General features: G+C 37.6%; 2 protein-coding genes across 5 annotated transcripts in view; one reads left to right on the forward strand and one right to left on the reverse strand.

Annotated features, from left to right (window-relative positions):
- The window catches only part of LOC127410350 (NBAS subunit of NRZ tethering complex-like), a 288,769-nt gene extending 281,337 nt beyond the window's left edge, over nucleotides 1–7,432 (reverse strand). For 3 of the 4 annotated variants that reach the window (XM_051645560.1, XM_051645561.1, XM_051645559.1), the window contains exons 1-6: nucleotides 7,152–7,432; nucleotides 6,750–6,798; nucleotides 6,258–6,294; nucleotides 2,333–2,410; nucleotides 967–1,014; nucleotides 590–633 (exon numbers count right to left, since the gene is read on the reverse strand). In XM_051645560.1, coding sequence (XP_051501520.1) covers nucleotides 590–633; nucleotides 967–1,014; nucleotides 2,333–2,410; nucleotides 6,258–6,294; nucleotides 6,750–6,798; nucleotides 7,152–7,244 — 349 coding nt within the window. In that variant the 5' untranslated portion in view covers nucleotides 7,245–7,432. The remainder of the gene's footprint in view (nucleotides 1–589; nucleotides 634–966; nucleotides 1,015–2,332; nucleotides 2,411–6,257; nucleotides 6,295–6,749; nucleotides 6,799–7,151) is intronic. The other variant, XM_051645563.1, reaches the window with a different exon arrangement.
- A 31-nt stretch (nucleotides 7,433–7,463) lies between these two features.
- On the forward strand, nucleotides 7,464–15,769 carry ddx1 (DEAD (Asp-Glu-Ala-Asp) box helicase 1). The gene is made up of 26 exons (XM_051645569.1): nucleotides 7,464–7,561; nucleotides 7,673–7,724; nucleotides 7,825–7,888; nucleotides 8,019–8,048; nucleotides 8,212–8,308; nucleotides 9,107–9,154; nucleotides 9,282–9,365; nucleotides 9,458–9,541; nucleotides 9,628–9,704; nucleotides 9,786–9,858; nucleotides 9,996–10,072; nucleotides 10,494–10,608; nucleotides 10,706–10,844; nucleotides 10,920–10,980; nucleotides 11,087–11,185; nucleotides 11,326–11,415; nucleotides 12,569–12,754; nucleotides 13,023–13,074; nucleotides 13,241–13,387; nucleotides 13,495–13,586; nucleotides 13,708–13,780; nucleotides 14,574–14,646; nucleotides 14,767–14,809; nucleotides 14,891–14,986; nucleotides 15,166–15,286; nucleotides 15,383–15,769. The coding sequence occupies exons 1-26, from the start codon at nucleotides 7,546–7,548 to the stop codon at nucleotides 15,511–15,513; spliced, it is 2,220 nt and encodes a 739-aa protein (XP_051501529.1). The 5' UTR covers nucleotides 7,464–7,545; the 3' UTR covers nucleotides 15,514–15,769.
- The last annotated feature ends 1,206 nt before the right edge of the window (nucleotides 15,770–16,975 follow it).

Genomic DNA, 16,975 nt, shown 5'->3' on the forward strand with positions numbered 1-16,975 from the left:
AAAGTGCAAAAACCGCTGAGTCACTTTGTGCTCTTTCTAAAAGAAACAACCTAAGGGGCTCATAAACCGAAAATATGGCTTTTTACAGAAAACAGAGCAACCATTAATTCTAACCTGTTGGTTAATTACCAACTTCAATTCTGACTTTTTTGTTTGGGTTCAATGCCATCTATTATGGTCTGCTCCAGTGTTATGCTCGATCACTGAATATGTATTACTATCATTCAGTAGTGACAGAAACATGTTTGAAAACAGTGAATTTTGCAATTCCATTTGGTGAAGGAAACGCACTGGTAGAGTAAATCACATTTAATTTACTGTACTTAGAGACCTACGACATAAACATACATGCTTAAAAATATCAAAACATTTTTCCATGCCTATGCTCTAAATTCACATTGCATTTCATTCACAAGCAGAAGAGTTTCATAAACAAATTGATTACTTTTAAATGAATGTCTGAGAATGTAATTTTTGCTGACTTTTGTGTTAATACTTAAGACCCTAATCAAACATCCACTATATGGTAAAAACTATTAACACATAGCCTGGCCCCATAACTAGAAACTAAAAAATATTTTAACCATACCTTGGCATTTTCCTATGATGGATCCAAAGTCATCTCTAGCTGACCTGAGAGAAAGCCAAAAGTCTATTACAAGCATGTTTATAATTACAGTAATCAGCTCATGACGGTTTTGGCTTTACAGTAACCTCAGCTAGTAAATATAGGAAAATCTGGTGGAACTATAAATTGTATATATTACAGAATTGTATGCGTTGCTGTTCTTTTAAGAACATCAGGCATTACATCACAATAAAAAGCTCTCATCAAAAAATACATCTGTGAAAAAATCATCAATCTTAAAAGTAGCTTTGCTCAGCCAAACAGCACCCGAGACAAGAAGGTGAAAAATTAACCAATTATAGAAAGGGCCAACATTTCCAATCGATGTGCAGAATTACCTAATTTCCAAACATTGGTCTTGAACCACAGCCAGGAGCTTCCCATTACTGCATAGAAAATAAATAAATAAATGGGTAAAGGAGGAGGTGGGGTGGGGGGGTTGACAGAATGGTTGTGTAAGCAAACGTGGGGCATAAAAAATACCCCCAAAATAAACACTTTTTACACAGAACATTGTCTTCCATCTGCAAATCAATAGCTAATTAAAGCTTGCTGTCTCTGCTCACATTCCGCTGTTGTGCATAACTAGATAACTGGCAGGAACAAGAAAAACGGCAGAGGAAAAATTAAGTTTGATTGAGATTACATGACTTGCATTCACAAACAGATGTTTAATTAAAATGACCATATCTCACGAGAACTAAAACACACTGTTGGATGCGATTAGTGATTAGTGTGGGGAAAACACTTTGGTGGGTGTTAAAGAAATAGATCACCACAAAAAAGAAAATTATATTATCAACCTAATGAAGTTTCACACCCGTATGACTTTCTTTCATCAATGGAACACAAACGGAAATTTTTGGCAGAATGTTCATAATTCAAATTCATTGTATGGAAAAAAAGATTCAATGAAAGTGAAAGGTGACTGAGATTGTCAGTCCCAAACATTCTGCAGTACATCTCATTTTGTGTTCAACAGAAGAAAAAAAATCAAACATTAGTGTGAGTAAGCCTAGCCCTAATAAAAACAAATTAATTTTACTTGACATTAAAAGAAAACAATTGTTACAGATATAATAGGATTCTTAATCAACTTCAAACCCAAATAATCAAATTTGGAATCACAACGACATTTAAGCACTTTTTAACTATAAAAGATCGCTTCCTGTCAGGTGTTGACAAACGGCCGAATTTAGCCGAGTGCTCCCGTGACATAAGCGCAATAGCACGTGAACTGACACGTGACAGACACACAACCGATGAATTGAAGGAACATGCCAACGTGCTTACGTCACAGGAGCACTAGGGTAAATTCGTCAATGCCTGACTGGAAGTGACCTCTTATAGTTAAAAAGTGCTTAAATATTGTTCTTTTTCACACACAAAGTGATCGATTCGCATTAGAAGACATTAATGTCACTGCTGGAGATAGGATGGATTACTCTTATGCTGACTATCTGTGCTTTTTGGACCTACAAATTTCTAATCACCATCCCCTCACCTTCTAAGGACCCGCTGAGCCTGGATCTTTTTCTACAAATCTTCAAAAGCGTTTTGCAGAAGAAAGTCATACACATCTCAGATGGCATGAGAGTGAGTAAATTATCAGAGAATTTTCATTTTTGGGTGAACTATCCCTTTAAGGAAGGATTTCTGAAGTAGACTTACCCGGACTCTCTGAAATGCTTTTAAATGCATTACCTTGCTAGCACCAGCTGCCAGTTCACTTGTTTGGTTGCAAGGCGTACCAGCCCAGGTGGCAAAGTTGAACTAGAAGGGCTGAAATACAAAAGAAATGTCTTCAGTGAAAGGAAGAGGAAGTTAAAGGAATAGTTCAACCAAAAATTACAATTCTCTCATCATTTACTCACCTTATACCATCCTAGATGTGTATGACTTTCTTCTGCAGAATATAAAAGATTTTTAAAAGAATCTCTCAACTGTGTAGGTTCATACAATGCAAGTGAAGGGTGACCAAAACTTTGAAGCTCCAAAAAGCACATAAAGGCAACATAAAAGTATTATGTCCATAAGACTCCAGTGGTTTAATCCATGTCTTCTGAAGCAATCTAATCTATTTGGGGTGAGAACAGAAACTCCTTTTTCACTGTACATCTTGCCATTGCAGTATCTATGCACGATCATGATTTCAAGTTTGATTACACCTTCTAGTGCTTGACGCATGCGCAGAGCATTAGATGACGCTAAGAAGTGTAATTGAGCTTGAAACCATGTTTGCCAAGGAGACTGCTGATGTCAAATTTTATAGTAAAAATTGAGTTATATTTTGGTCTTTTCTCATCAAAATCATATTGGATCACTTCAGAAGACATGGATTAAACTAATTGAGTCTTATGGATTACTTTTATGCTTCCTTTATCTGCATTTTGGAGCAAAGTTTTGGAAAGTTTTGGTCACCATTCACTTGCACTGTATGAACTTACAGAGCAGATATATTCATCTAAAAATCATTGTTTGTGTTCTGCAGAAGAAAGAAAGTCATACACATCTGGGATGGCATGATGGTGAGTAAATGATGAGATAATTTTCCTTTTTGGGTTAACTACTCTTTTAAGATCTAAATACTTATACTTACACTAGCACTAACACTGGCTGATGCAGCAATCACCTAGATACTTAATTCCCATACTGTGGTAAATATACAGTACTGTGCAAAAGTTTTAGGCACTTATGATGTTTCACAAAAGCATTTGTCTTAAGATGGTTATTTATATCTTCAGCTTTAGTGTGTCAATAGGAAAAAATACATTTTAGACTCACAAACATTACTTTTGCTAATAGAAAAGATTAGAATAGAAGAACAGGGCACTCTGCAAGAGATGGCATTACCCCGCCAGAGCCCCCAACTGAACATCAAGTCAGTCTGAGATTACATAAAGAGACAGAAGCAAATTGAGCCTAAATAGAGAGAAGAACTGTGGTGAATTCTCCAAGAAGATTGGTACATCCTATCTGCCAACAACCAAGAAAAACTGTGTCCAGTGTGTACCTAGGAGAACTAGTGCTGTTTTAAAGGCAAAGGTGGCCACACCAAATATTGATTTAGCTTTTTAATGTTTACTGGACTTTGTATGATGTTAATTGATAAATGAAAACTTTTTATGGCATTATTTATGAAGACATCCTCACTATGCAACATTTATCACAAGTGCAATTTATCAAACATTTGCAAAGTACTGTGTGTGTATGCATACTTAGGTTGAAGTGTATGTAAAGGTTAAAACTCATTTTTTAACAACTCCACACATTTCATATTAGCAAACTATAGTTTTGGCAAGTAATTTAGGACAACTACTTTGTGCATGACATGAATAATTTTAGCCTTCCACAAGCTTCTCACAATAAGCTGCTGGAATTTTGGCCCATTCCTCCAGCAGGTACTGGTGTAAATGAGTAAGGTTTGTAGGCCTCCTTGCTCGCACAAGCTTTTTCAGTTCTGCCCACAAATGTTCTATCGGATTGAGGTCAGGGCTTTGTGATGGCCACACCAAAACCTTGACTTTGTTTGTCCTTAAGCCATTTTGCCACATCTTTAGAGGTATGCTTGGGGTCATTGTCCATTTGAAAAACCCATTTGCGACCAAGCTTTTACTTCCTGGCTAATGTCTTGAGATGTTGCTTCAATATATCCACATAAGTTTCCTTCCTCATGATGCCATCTATTTTGTGAAGTGCACCAGTCCCTCACCCCCACAACATGATACTGCCACCCCCATGCTTCATGGTTGGGATGGTGTTCTTTGGCTTGCAAGCCTCACCCTTTTTCCTCCAAACATAATGGCATTATGGCAAACAGTTAAATTTTTGTTTCATCAGACCAGAGGACGTTTTTCCAAAAAGTAAGATCTTTGTCTCCATGTGCACTTGCAAACTGTAGTCTGGCTTTTTTTTTTGGCGGTTTTGGAGCAGTGGCTTTTTCCTTGCTGTGCAGCCTTTCAGGTTATGTCGATATAAGGCTCGTTTTACTGTGGATATAGGTACTTGTCTACCTGTTTCCTCCAGCATCTTCACAGTCCTTTGCTGTATTTCTGGGATTGATTTGCCCTTTTCGCACCAAACTACGTTCATCTCTAGAAGACAGAATGTGTCTCCTTCCTGAGAGATATGATGGCTTCGTGGTCCCATGGTGTTTATACTTGTGTACTATTGTTTGTACAGAAGAACGTGGTACCTTCAGGCATTTGGAAATTGCTCCCAAGGATGAACCAGACTTGTGGAGGTCCGCAATTTTTTTCTGAGGTCTTGACTGATTTCTTTTGATTTTCCCATGATGTCAAGCAAAGAGGCACTGAGTTTGAAGGTAGGCCTTAAAATATATCCACAGGTACAACTCCAATTCAGTACACCTCCTACCAGAAGCTAATTAGCTAATTGTCTAAAGGCTTGACATCATTTTCTGGAATTTTCCAAGCTGCTTAAAGGCACAGTTAACTTCATGTATGTAAACTTCTGACCCACTGGAATTGTGATATAGTCGATTAAAAGTGAAACAATCAGTCTGTAAACAACTGTTTGAAAGATTACTCGTGTCGTGCACAAAGTAGGTGTCCTAAACGACTTGCCAAAACTATAGTTTGCTAATATGAAATCTTGTGGTTAAAAATTTAATAATATGATATATATATATACACCGATCAGCCACAACATTAAAACCACCTGCCTAATATTGCGTAGGTAGGTCCCCCTCGTGCTGCCAAAACAGCACCAACCTGAATCTCAGAATAGCATTCTGAGATGATATTCTTCTCACCACAATTGTACAGAGCGGTTCTCTGAGTTACCATAGACTTTGTCTGTTCGAACCAGTCTGGACATTCTGCATTGACCTCTCTCATCAACAAGGCGTTTCCATCCGCAGAACTGCCGCTCACTGTTTGTTTTTTGTTTCTGGCACCATTCAGAGTAAATTCCAGAGACTGTTGTGCGTGAAAATCCCAGGAGATCAGCAGTTACAGAAATACTCAAACCAGTCCATCTGGCACCAACAATCATGCCATGCTCCAAATAACTGAGATAAATTTTTTTCCACATTCTGATGGTTGATGTGAACGCTAACTGAAGCTCCTGACCCGCATCTGCGTGATTTTATGCACTGCACTGCTGTCACACGACTGGCTGATTAGATAATCGCAGGGATGATTGTTGGTGCCAGACGGGCTGGTTTGAGTATTTCTGAAACTGCTGATCTCCTGGGATTTTCACGCACAACAGTCTCTAAAGTTTACTCAGAATGGTGCCAAACAAACAAAAAAAAAATGTAGTGAGCGGCAGTTCTGTGGACGGAAATGCCTTATTAATGAGAGAGGTCACCGGAGAATGTCCAGACTGGTTCGAACTGACAGAAAGGCTACGGTAACTCAGATAACCAATCTGTATGTAGTGAGCAGAATAGCATCTCAGAGTGCACAACACGTCAAACCTTGAGGCAGACCACGTCGGGCACTATTTTTAGGACCATGGTGTTCCTCAAAGTGCTCAGTGAGTGTATGTGGTAACATCTTCATATTATTTCAAGCAACTAACAAAAGAATAAACTATATGAACATTTATAAATACATAGAAACAAGTTATTCTCTTGACGCAGGAAGTGAAGAGAATATCTCACCTGTACCAAAGGTAGTGAAGAATAAACCGGAAGGGTCCTGTAAGAAAAAAAGTTTTATTTTCAAAGATCATTTAGTGACCAAATCCTGCAGTATACACATCACTAAAAGGCAATGAAAATCAAATCATCTAAAAACTGCAAAGTAACACTACAGTGTTGAGTAAAGAGTTGCTCAATATCAAAATTAAAAGGAAAGTTCACCCGCAAATGATCATCAATGGTAATTTACTCTGCTTCATGTTGCATCTATTTTCTATACAATAAACAAGAATAGTGACTAAGGCTAACATTCTGCCTAACATCTCCTTTTGTGTTCCATATAAGACAGAAAGTATTGGGTTTGCTTGCACTGTTCTCTGGTCGTGTCTCAAAACCTGACTTTTGAGGGACAGCGAATATGTATGACTATAATTCTGAAAGTTTTTCAAATATGTATACAGCGATGCTCCAGGAGGGAATCTAAACTGTGCATCTCCTTTGTGCTGTTCATACCTGTTACTGCCTTGGCAATGAGTGAGTTGTGTTCTTTCAGTCCACGCAGCTGAAAATAAAACACAAGCATCATATGTTTGATCTCAGGGTCTACAGGGAATGTTCTTATCAACAGCCTTCTGTTAAATTACTAGTTTTACGTGAACTTGCAGGTGCTCCCCAAAACAAGCAGTGAGTGATTAAAAGTGCACATACATAGAACAATAAAGAGATGTAACTCATCAGAATAACATTTAGAGCATAGTCACATCTTACTTAATATAAACACTGGCATGATGATAAACTTAGATACGTGGCTTAAACCAACTTGCGCAGAACTGATCTCAATAAACCATCGAATATATTTTATATAACAGGCGTGAAATCCACTTGAGCGGAACAAGTGTGTGTATTAAGACAAACCTGAGTGTCTGTTTCAGGTGGCCATTCGGTGTTTATGAGTAAATCATATAAAATATTCTCCTCTTCGCCTTCCAAAATATTATCATCTGCCATGTTTTCAATGCGCCCACGTCACACCACGGCGGCCTACAAAGTACACATCGATGTACCACAGAGTTTCTAAATGTTGTAAAGGTGGTGTCAGGTGGTACTTTAAAAACATATATGTTCTGAAAACTTTAGGTTTTTCCAAGAACCTCGTTCGAGAGAGCGAAAAAAACGTCTGTAATGTATTTCTGTTAATTAAAACTGAATGAGCGGAACTGAAAAGAGGGAGCGAGATCTGCACGGACTGTCTCCCAACGAATAACCCTGTCACTGTTCCACGTTACTTCCGGAAGAGAGACTCGCTAGAATGGCTGCGTTCGGTGGTAAGATTTATCCGTAAATATTTTAGCTGCACTATCAATGATCACGTTTAGCAATGGAATGAGTGTGCTTAGATTATTGTCGACCTTTATATCTATTCTTCTTGCCCGCAGAAATGGGAGTGATGCCTGAAATTGCGCAAGCAGTGGAAGAAATGGATTGGCTGTGAGTTAGAGAAACTCTACTAGTTCTGTTACACACCTAGCAGATGTATATTTTTCCCGTTCATAATCACAGTGAGTGATTGTTTGATCCTCTCTTTCAGGTTGCCAACAGACATTCAGGCCGAGTCCATCCCACTAATTCTGGGTGGCGGAGACGTGCTCATGGTAAGATGACCATTAGCTGTCAGTTCAATGTGTGGATGAGGTTTTGCCTACATTGTGGAGACATTTGAATGGTTAGCCCTGAAATCACCTACATCTTATTTGCACCTCTTTGCTCACCCCGTGTGTACAGGCTGCTGAGACTGGGAGTGGTAAAACTGGAGTAAGTGTAAAACTGTTTGCATTCAAGTCCTGTCACCTGTTGGGTTTTTCAGTGACTGTACACATGTTACTTATGTAACTGTAAAAAATATAGTTTTCAATAGATGCAAAAGTAATTTGTAAAGGAACAATGCATTTTTAAACTAATCAATGTGGTCGTGTAGGCCTTCAGTATTCCAGTAATCCAAATTGTCTATGAGACCCTTAAAGACCAGCAGGAGGGGAAGAAGGGACGCACAGCAGTGAAGACGGGAGGAGCGGGTATAAACCTTCTTCCATAAAGGATCATTCAAGTCATTTATACAGCAGCCTCTAACAGTTTTTCATTGACGATACTATACGTTCTTACCTGTAATTTGCTCTTATATATTAAAGGGATAGTTCCCCAAAAATTAAAATTTTCTAATCATTTACTCAGCCTCATGCCATTCCAGATGTGTATGACTTTCCTTCTTCTGCAGACCACAAACAAATATTTTTAGAAGAATATCTTGGCTCTGTAGGACCATACAATGCAAGTGAATGGTGGCCAGAACTTTGAAGGTCCAAAAAGCATATAAAGGCAGCATAAACGTAATCTATATAACTCTAATGGTTAAATCCATGTCTTTCAAAGAGATATGATAGGTGTGGGTGAGAAACAGGGCCTGTATTCACAAAGATTAGTATCTTCCTGTTAGAAGAAAAAGAAGAATGTGAAAGTGGACATTTATAGAAAAGACTTAAATATTGATCTTTTTCTCACCCACATCTGTCATATCCCTTCTAAAGATATGGATTTAACCACTGGAGTCATATGGATGACTTTTATACTGTCTTTATATGCTTTATGGACCTTCAAAGTTCTGGCCACCATTCACTTACATTAAATGGACCTACAGAGCTGTGGTATTCTTCTAAAAAATCTTAGTTTGTGTTCAGCAGAAGAAAGAAAAGTGAATAAAATGTCTGGGATTGCATGAGGGTGAGTAAACGGTGGTTGACGAACTATCCCTTTAACGATGTACTTAGATGTAATGTTGTATTAATTGTTCTTCCTGGATTTCTTGTCCACCCCAGTTTTCAATAAATGGCAGATGAACCCCTATGATAGAAGTCCAGCATTTGGTAAGTGTTTAACATCCATATTCAAGACAATCTAGCCTAGTTTGGAAAACATCCTGCACTCCTTCCTTCGTAGAGAGAAGACTCTTGAAATGAATTGTGATTTTGCAAGTGTTTTTTGTTTCTCTAGCTATTGGTCCAGATGGCCTGTGTTGTCAAAGCAGAGAGTTCAAAGAGTGGCATGGCTGTCGTTCCACCAAAGGTGTCACAAAAGGTAAGAGAACATTACTTTTGTGTTTTTGTTTTGATTGTTTCCAAAAACCACAGGATTATTGGGAAGATGCATTGTCCTTTCTTTTGGTCTAGGGAAGTATTATTATGAAGTTACCTGTCATGATCAAGGGCTGTGCAGGGTGGGCTGGTCCACCAGCCAGGCATCACTGGACTTGGGTATGTTTGTCATGAAATTCAATATGACCTCGTTACACTAATCTAGTAAACATCATTCACAACAATGTTTGTTATCCTGTTTTAAGGGACGGATAAATATGGATTTGGCTTTGGAGGGACTGGAAAGAAATCTAACAATAAGCAGTTTGATAGTTATGGAGAGGTAAGGTATGAAAAGGGTTTTGATTTGACACCTTTTTGAACTGAATTTATGGTGTATTGACTTGATTTATGCCTTTTCCAGGAGTTCACTATGCACGACACCATTGGATGCTACCTAGATCTGGACAAAGGCCATATGTCATTCTCCAAAAATGGTAAGGTTTGTTTTTAATTATTCCTTTTGACATCTTTTTAAGCCTTTTTTTTTTTTTTCTCTCTTTGTATTTTAATGGACACTTTTGTAAAATGCACTTTGAAGTCAGTGTAACTGATTCCTGGTTGGCTCTCTCAGGTAATGATCTGGGTCTGGCTTTTGAGATCCTTCAGCAGATTAAAAACCAGCCCTTCTTTGCTTCCTGTGTGCTGAAGGTATCTGACATGTACACAGCTACATCCTACATTTTCCATATAATAAACATGTTCTTTGCAAAAGTTATAGCTTAAATTCAAAACATACTCATACATGCCAGCTATTCTTAAAATTCATGTTTGTTAGGTGTGGTAATCTTTAGGCATTTCATAATAAGATTGTCAGGGAGTCACAGTTTGATTTCAGTACGATTCTCAGCATTGAGGAGGCTATCTTTGACAAGTTAAAATGACTCATTGCCAAATTCTGTGTAAAGATTCCACATTAAAGCTTCCTAAAATATGTCTGCTCTGTCCCACCAAATTATTTGGTATAGCCTATAATATTGTGTTATAAATGCCGCTGCAGTTGCACCCTCCATGCTAGAATTATTTAAGAGACTTGTGATACGGCAGTAATGTTTGTGTTCTTAAAACCCAGAATGCCGAACTGAAATTCAACTTTGGTGACGAACCTTTCAAAAACCAACCCAAAGATGGCTATGTGGCTCTGAACCAGGCACCAGATGGACATGTGGTCAAATCCACCCAGACAGGTCAACTCCAAATCAAATTCATTCCATACTGCCTGTAGCAGATCTATTTTATTGATGTTTTCCATGAATTCTGCCAGTCATCTATTTGTGTCCTCAGGCAGTGCTAAAGTGAGTCAGGTCAAATCCACTTCTAACGCCCCCAGAGCTCTCATCATTGAGCCATCTAAAGAGCTGGCTGAACAGACCCTCAACAATGTCAATCAGTTCAAGAAATACGTTGATAACCCCAAATTGAGGTGAGCTGAGAATTTCAAAGGAGTTGCAGTGGGTTTTGTTATTTTGGTGTCATTATCTGAATGTGATCATTGCAGGGATCTTCTGATCATCGGTGGAGTGGCTGCTAAAGAACAGCTATCCATTTTAGAAAGCGGGGTGAGTGTTCAAAATCATCTTGGATCATAAGACAATTTAGAAATTAAAACATTTTTAAGTAATTGTAAATTTGTAGTTAAATCATTTTTATCACCACTTCTTTTAGGTTGATATTGTAGTTGGAACACCAGGCAGACTGGATGATCTCATATCCACAGGAAAGCTGGACCTATCCCAAGTCCGCTTCCTGGTTCTGGATGAGTGTGTATGTTGAACACTTCCATTTATGCATATATAATGGCCTTTCTGTACAGTTCTATAGAATTTAGCCTTTACCTTATTATTCACACTTTTGTTGGAAGTATAAATTTAAAGTTGGTTGAATACATTTTGTCTTCTGTCCAGGATGGGCTCCTCACAGCTGGGTACACTGACTTCATCATGAGGGTGTACAACCAGATCCCTCAAGTCACCTCAGATGGCAAGAGACTACAGGTGATTAGAGGAATAGTTCACCCAAAAAGGACAATTCTGTCATCATCCAAACCTGTATTAGAATTTCTTGCTTCCATTGAACTCTAAAAGAGATGTTTTTCAGAATGTTCACAATGCTCCTTTCCATGAAACGAAAGCATACAGTGACCAGTAGTCATGAACCATTTTCCAACTTTTCTGAAGCCATGTGTGAGGAAATTTGTGTTATTCACTGAGCATCTTCTCTCCATCGTAGCTTTAATAATCTCATTCACTCCAATATGTCACGTCACGATTAGCTACAAAACACAGCAAAAATCAGTGTTGTTTGGTGTCATTGATGTCAAACCTGGTTTGGTGTGTCTTCATTCACCAAGCTTGAATATGCACAAGCATGACTAAATGGTGACAACAAAATTTTAATTTCGGGTTAAATATTCTCTTAAAAGGATAGTTCATCAAAAAATGAAAGTTCTCATCATTTACTCACCCTCATGCCATCCCAGATGTGTATGACTTTCTTTCTCCTGCTGAACACAAATAAATATTTTTAGAAGAATATTTTAGTTCTGAAGGTCCATACAATGCAAGTGAATGGTGGCCAGAACTTTGAAGTTCCAAAAAGGGCATTAAGGCAGCATAAATGTAATCCACACAACTCTAGTGGTTAAATCCATATCCTCGGAAGCGATATGATAGGTGATGTTGAGAAACAGATCAATATTTAGATTTTCTTTTTTTACAATAAATTCTCCCCCCTGACCAGTAGGTGGCGAAATGCACAAAGAACGTGAATTGCCAAAAACTAAAGAAGAAAGTGAAAGTGGAGATTTATAGTAAACAAGGGCATAAATATTGATCTGTTTCTCACCCACACCTATCATCGCTTCTAAAGATATAGATTTAACCACTAGAGTCATATGGATTACTTTTATGCTGCCTTTATATGCTTTTTGGACCTTAAAAATTCTGGCCACCATTCACTTGAATTGTATGGACCTATGGAGCTGAGATATTTTTTCTAAAAATCTTTGTGATCAGCAGAAGAAAGTCATACACATCTGGAATGGCATGAGTAAACTATCCCTTTAAAGCTTTGGATATCCAATTCCCATAAAAAATGTATTTTGTTTTCAGGTATAGCTCTTCATGTGTTTCCTTGTTTGTGTTGTAGGTGATCGTTTGCTCTGCCACGCTGCACTCATTTGAAGTGAAGAAGCTCTCTGAAAAGATCATGCATTTCCCCACATGGGTGGATCTGAAGGGTGAAGACTCTGTGCCAGAAACCGTCCATCACGTGGTGGTGCCGGTCAACCCTAAAACTGACAGGTTTTGGGAGAAACTGAAAAGCCACATTAGGGTAAAGAAATGTGAAAGAAATATGCCCTAAACTAACATCCAGACACAACAGAAGACAATTTGTTTTGGTGCTGAGTTACCAAAACATGGCCATATTTTTATTTAAAAGTATTAGGCTTTACTCAGTGTACTTTGATAAAACTGCCAAATAAATTATTTTGTACCATTTAAAAACCACAAGAGACCTAAAGGTATAGTTATTAGTAACATGCCACAAAGGACCCTTATGTTCAGTTTTTCTTTGATTAATTGATGGTGTGTCTCCACAGACTGATGAAGTTCATGCCAAGGACAACACACGACCTGGAGCCAACACCCCAGGTGAGAATCACCAGCTTTCACATGACCAACATCATACAGAAATCCCAGTCGATTGTCAGGCTCATTTGATCAGTTGTCCCTTGACTTTGAACATTTCAAAAGGATCTTGATTTGTTCTGATATAAAGTGCTAGTAGTAACTGAAAGCTGTTCTATGGTTCTATTAGAGATGTGGTCAGAAGCTATTAAAATCCTAAAGGGAGAGTACACAGTGAGAGCCATTAAGGAGCATAAGATGGATCAGGCCATCATCTTCTGCAGGACAAAGATTGACTGTGACAATATGGAGGAGTACTTCATCAAGCAAGGAGGAGGTGCGCCCAGCACACAGCTCTGACTGAATGCATCCTTATCTAACAGCTGCTATATGTCATTAGGTCTAGATGTGAACTTTTGGCTTGTCATGCTCTGTTTCCTACAGGTCCAGACAAGAAAGGACACCAGCTCTCTTGTGTTTGTCTTCATGGTGACAGGAAACCAAATGAGCGCAAATACAACTTGGAGAGATTCAAGGTGAATAAATACAAAATTGGAATCAAATTTGAATGGATGAAATTATGGTAGAAATGTGGCATTGAATAACTTAATCCCATAATCACTCTATTGAAGAATACTTTTATTGTCCTTACTTTAGAAACAGGAAGTGAACTTTCTTATTTGCACGGATGTAGCTGCCAGAGGAATTGATATCCATGGTGTTCCGTACGGTAAGAAAGAAGGGCCTGGTTATCTCAACTTTTAAAAAGTTTACAATTACAGATCAATACTAATATTGCTTTTTTATGACTGATTATTATAGGGCTGGGTTTTTACAATATACAGATTTCCCAATTCGATTCTGATTTACAAGCTCTCGATTAGATTGGATTTTGATTTGATATCGATCCATATGGGTACATTTCTGTTACAATGTCCATTTTGCTTACATATAAAAGAAATTATTTTTCAGCTAATGCTCTTAATTATAAAGGAACCTTCTAGGAAACCCTTCTAGGTACAATTTGAAAATATGAATTTTACATATTATATTTTATCATTTAGTTTTTCATCAAATTGGTCACATTTTAGTTTTTGAAACATTTTCAAATTGTCTATTCCATCAATTAATTGCTTGAAATTGTATAAATTATGTTGCTTATATAAATTGTTACATTTTATTGTTTCCTTGCATAATTGTCCTATTTACAAGTATTTACATTGTGTTCTACATATCATTCTTAATCGGTACTGTCTCTTTAAGACTAGCAGCATCAACCATTGAGTGCATATAACGAGAATAGACGTGTGGTTTCTTTAGCGCATCCATGTGTGATTAGAATGAACCTATTGACACTAAAGCAGAAGAACATTTTTTTATTTTTTTCCATATACCACAAATGTTTTTATGAAACCTCTAATGTGCCTGCACAGTACATGTAATATGCAAATCTATATTGATCAAACCATTTATCTTAAAGGACTCTATGAACACAGAGAAATGCAATATGTTATTTTCTGCAGTGATAAATGTGACTCTACCAGATGAGAAGCAGAACTACGTACATCGCATTGGAAGAGTTGGCAGAGCAGACAGGTGACGTGCATCATTTTGTCAATTGTGAACCACCTGATTTTATGATTATGTGGAGATATGCTTGTCTCTACATTTCGGATTACATTTAGTCATTCATTGATGTTTGTGATGTCACTACAGGATGGGTCTGGCTATATCACTGGTTGCGATGGAGAAAGAAAAGGCAAGTAGAAAGTAAATCAGATATGGTCGTGTAGAAATTGAATGTTTGTGTGTGCTTATGCTGTGTTTGTATGTGTGACAGGTGTGGTACCATGTTTGTAACAGCAGAGGAAAAAGCTGCAATAACACCAGACTTAAAGAGAACGGAGGCTGCACAATTTGGTACAATGAGAAAGAGGTTAGAATTAAATGCACGTATTGTGTCCTGTATTTCTATCTTTGTTCACATTAACATGAGCCTAAAAAGTCATTATTCTAGTTCTATTCAGTTCTTAAATATTTGATCTTGCTCTTTTGAAATGTATCTTTTTAATATTATTTTTATAAACCTTTTATAAACATTTTTCCTGTTTTAAGCTTTTGTCAGAAATAGAGGAACATCTAAAATGCACCATTACTCAGTGTGAACCTGACATCAAAGTACCTGTTGATGAATTTGATGGCAAAGTGACTTATGGGCAGCGCAGGGCTGCAGGGGGTGAGTGTGTGTGTGTTTGTTTGTATGCATTTCTTGTCTTTTTTTTTCGTATGCCTTCATTCACTATATATTTGCCACCTATCTCTATTTCCCCAGGTGGTCTGTATAAGGGTCATGTGGATATACTGGCCCCAACTGTACAGGAACTGGCCAACCTGGAAAGAGAGGCACAAACGTCCTTCCTTCATCTCGGCTATCTACCCAACCAGCTCTTCAAAGCGTTCTGAAACACATTTGCACTCTTCAAACTGGCTTGTTTGCCATTAAAGTCTATGGAAAAAGCCACGAGACAAAAAACATGCATCACTAACCTTAACTAAATAAAGCATTTCAGTTGATGTGCATGGTTTGACATGCAAAGAATTGTTTTTTGTTTTGTTTTTTTTTCTGGAGAAAAATATTATACTTTTTTGTTTTTCAAAAGCATCTGAGTTGTAGTCATATGCTAGTGATCAACTTAAAATAAATTAAGAGCATATTGCACATGTGTTTTCTTATTTCTTGCATTTACAAAATACATACTACTAAAAGGATATTATATCCAACCCAAACTGCAATTTTTGATGCATAATTTACTCACCCTCCAAATACAAGTTGAAGGGAGATTGGGCTTTTCCAGTTGCTGCCCCCAAGCTCTGGAATAGTCTTCCAATTCACATCAGGTCTTCACTCTCTATTGCTAATTTTGAATCTAGCCTAAAGGCCTACTTTTATTCCCTATCTTTTCAAATTGCACAAGGTATTATAAGGATTTTCTATGCCACTGACTATTAATTTTTTTTTTTCTATGTGTATGTATACTTGTGTGTATACTTATATGGATGTGTATACTTATTATTAATATTATGTTATTTATTTTCTTTCCTCCCTCTCATTATCTGTTTTGCTGTACTGAACTTTGGGACCACTTCTGTTGTTTTAAATGTGCTTTAGAAATAAACTTGACAAAAGAAGATGTTGGGTATTATGTTAGACTCAGTCACCATTGATTTTCATTGCATCTTTTTTTTTTTTTTCTCCATACAATGAAAGTGAATGGTGACTGAGGCTGTTATTCTGCTTAACATCTCCTTTTGTGTTCCATAGAAGAAAGAAAGTGATGAGGGTGAGTAAATTATGATAGAATTTATTTTTGGGTGAATTATCCCTTTTACACTAAAACTAAATCAAAATTGAATGTGAAGTACCTACCTCATCATGTTCTATATTACTGCAGTTCCTTAATTCTAACACTAGGGAGCATACTTGTTCTAGTGGAGAGAGAATGACCAGCTCAGTAGTACCCTTCAGACCAGCGCTGGTCTTTAATTTCTAGAAGAGAAATGTCCAGAAGAGGGCAATGAAGTGAAATGTCATTAATAATAAAAACTTGCATAACAGCACTCACACAGTAACCTAGCAAGTATCTGTTATTACAGACTACAGTTTAAACTCTCACAGTCTCTCTGTAATTATACCCAAACTAACAGCAGTGGTTGTAAACAGCCCTGCATTTTAAACTAATCCACACACACTCGCATCAGCCGCACAAGACCACACACACACACACACACACACAAAGACGTTTGCTTAGAAGAGCAGATGCCAGCCTTAAATCTGATTATGTAATGTACAGTTACATATGGATCCATACAAGAGATCCAATGTTGTATAAACAGGGTCCTGCCAAAAGCACGAACACTCTCAGAT

This window comes from Myxocyprinus asiaticus, chromosome 19 (genome assembly GCF_019703515.2).
Source record: "Myxocyprinus asiaticus isolate MX2 ecotype Aquarium Trade chromosome 19, UBuf_Myxa_2, whole genome shotgun sequence".
Taxonomy (NCBI): Eukaryota; Metazoa; Chordata; class Actinopteri; order Cypriniformes; family Catostomidae; genus Myxocyprinus; species Myxocyprinus asiaticus.

Excerpts from the sequence above, each read along its gene's own strand:
- ddx1 (XM_051645569.1), top strand. Across the intron at positions 10,073-10,493 it reads TTGCTTCCTGTGTGCTGAAG|AATGCCGAACTGAAATTCAA; the intron begins GTATCTGACATG and ends CTTAAAACCCAG. Across the intron at positions 11,186-11,325 it reads TCCTGGTTCTGGATGAGTGT|GATGGGCTCCTCACAGCTGG; the intron begins GTATGTTGAACA and ends TCTTCTGTCCAG.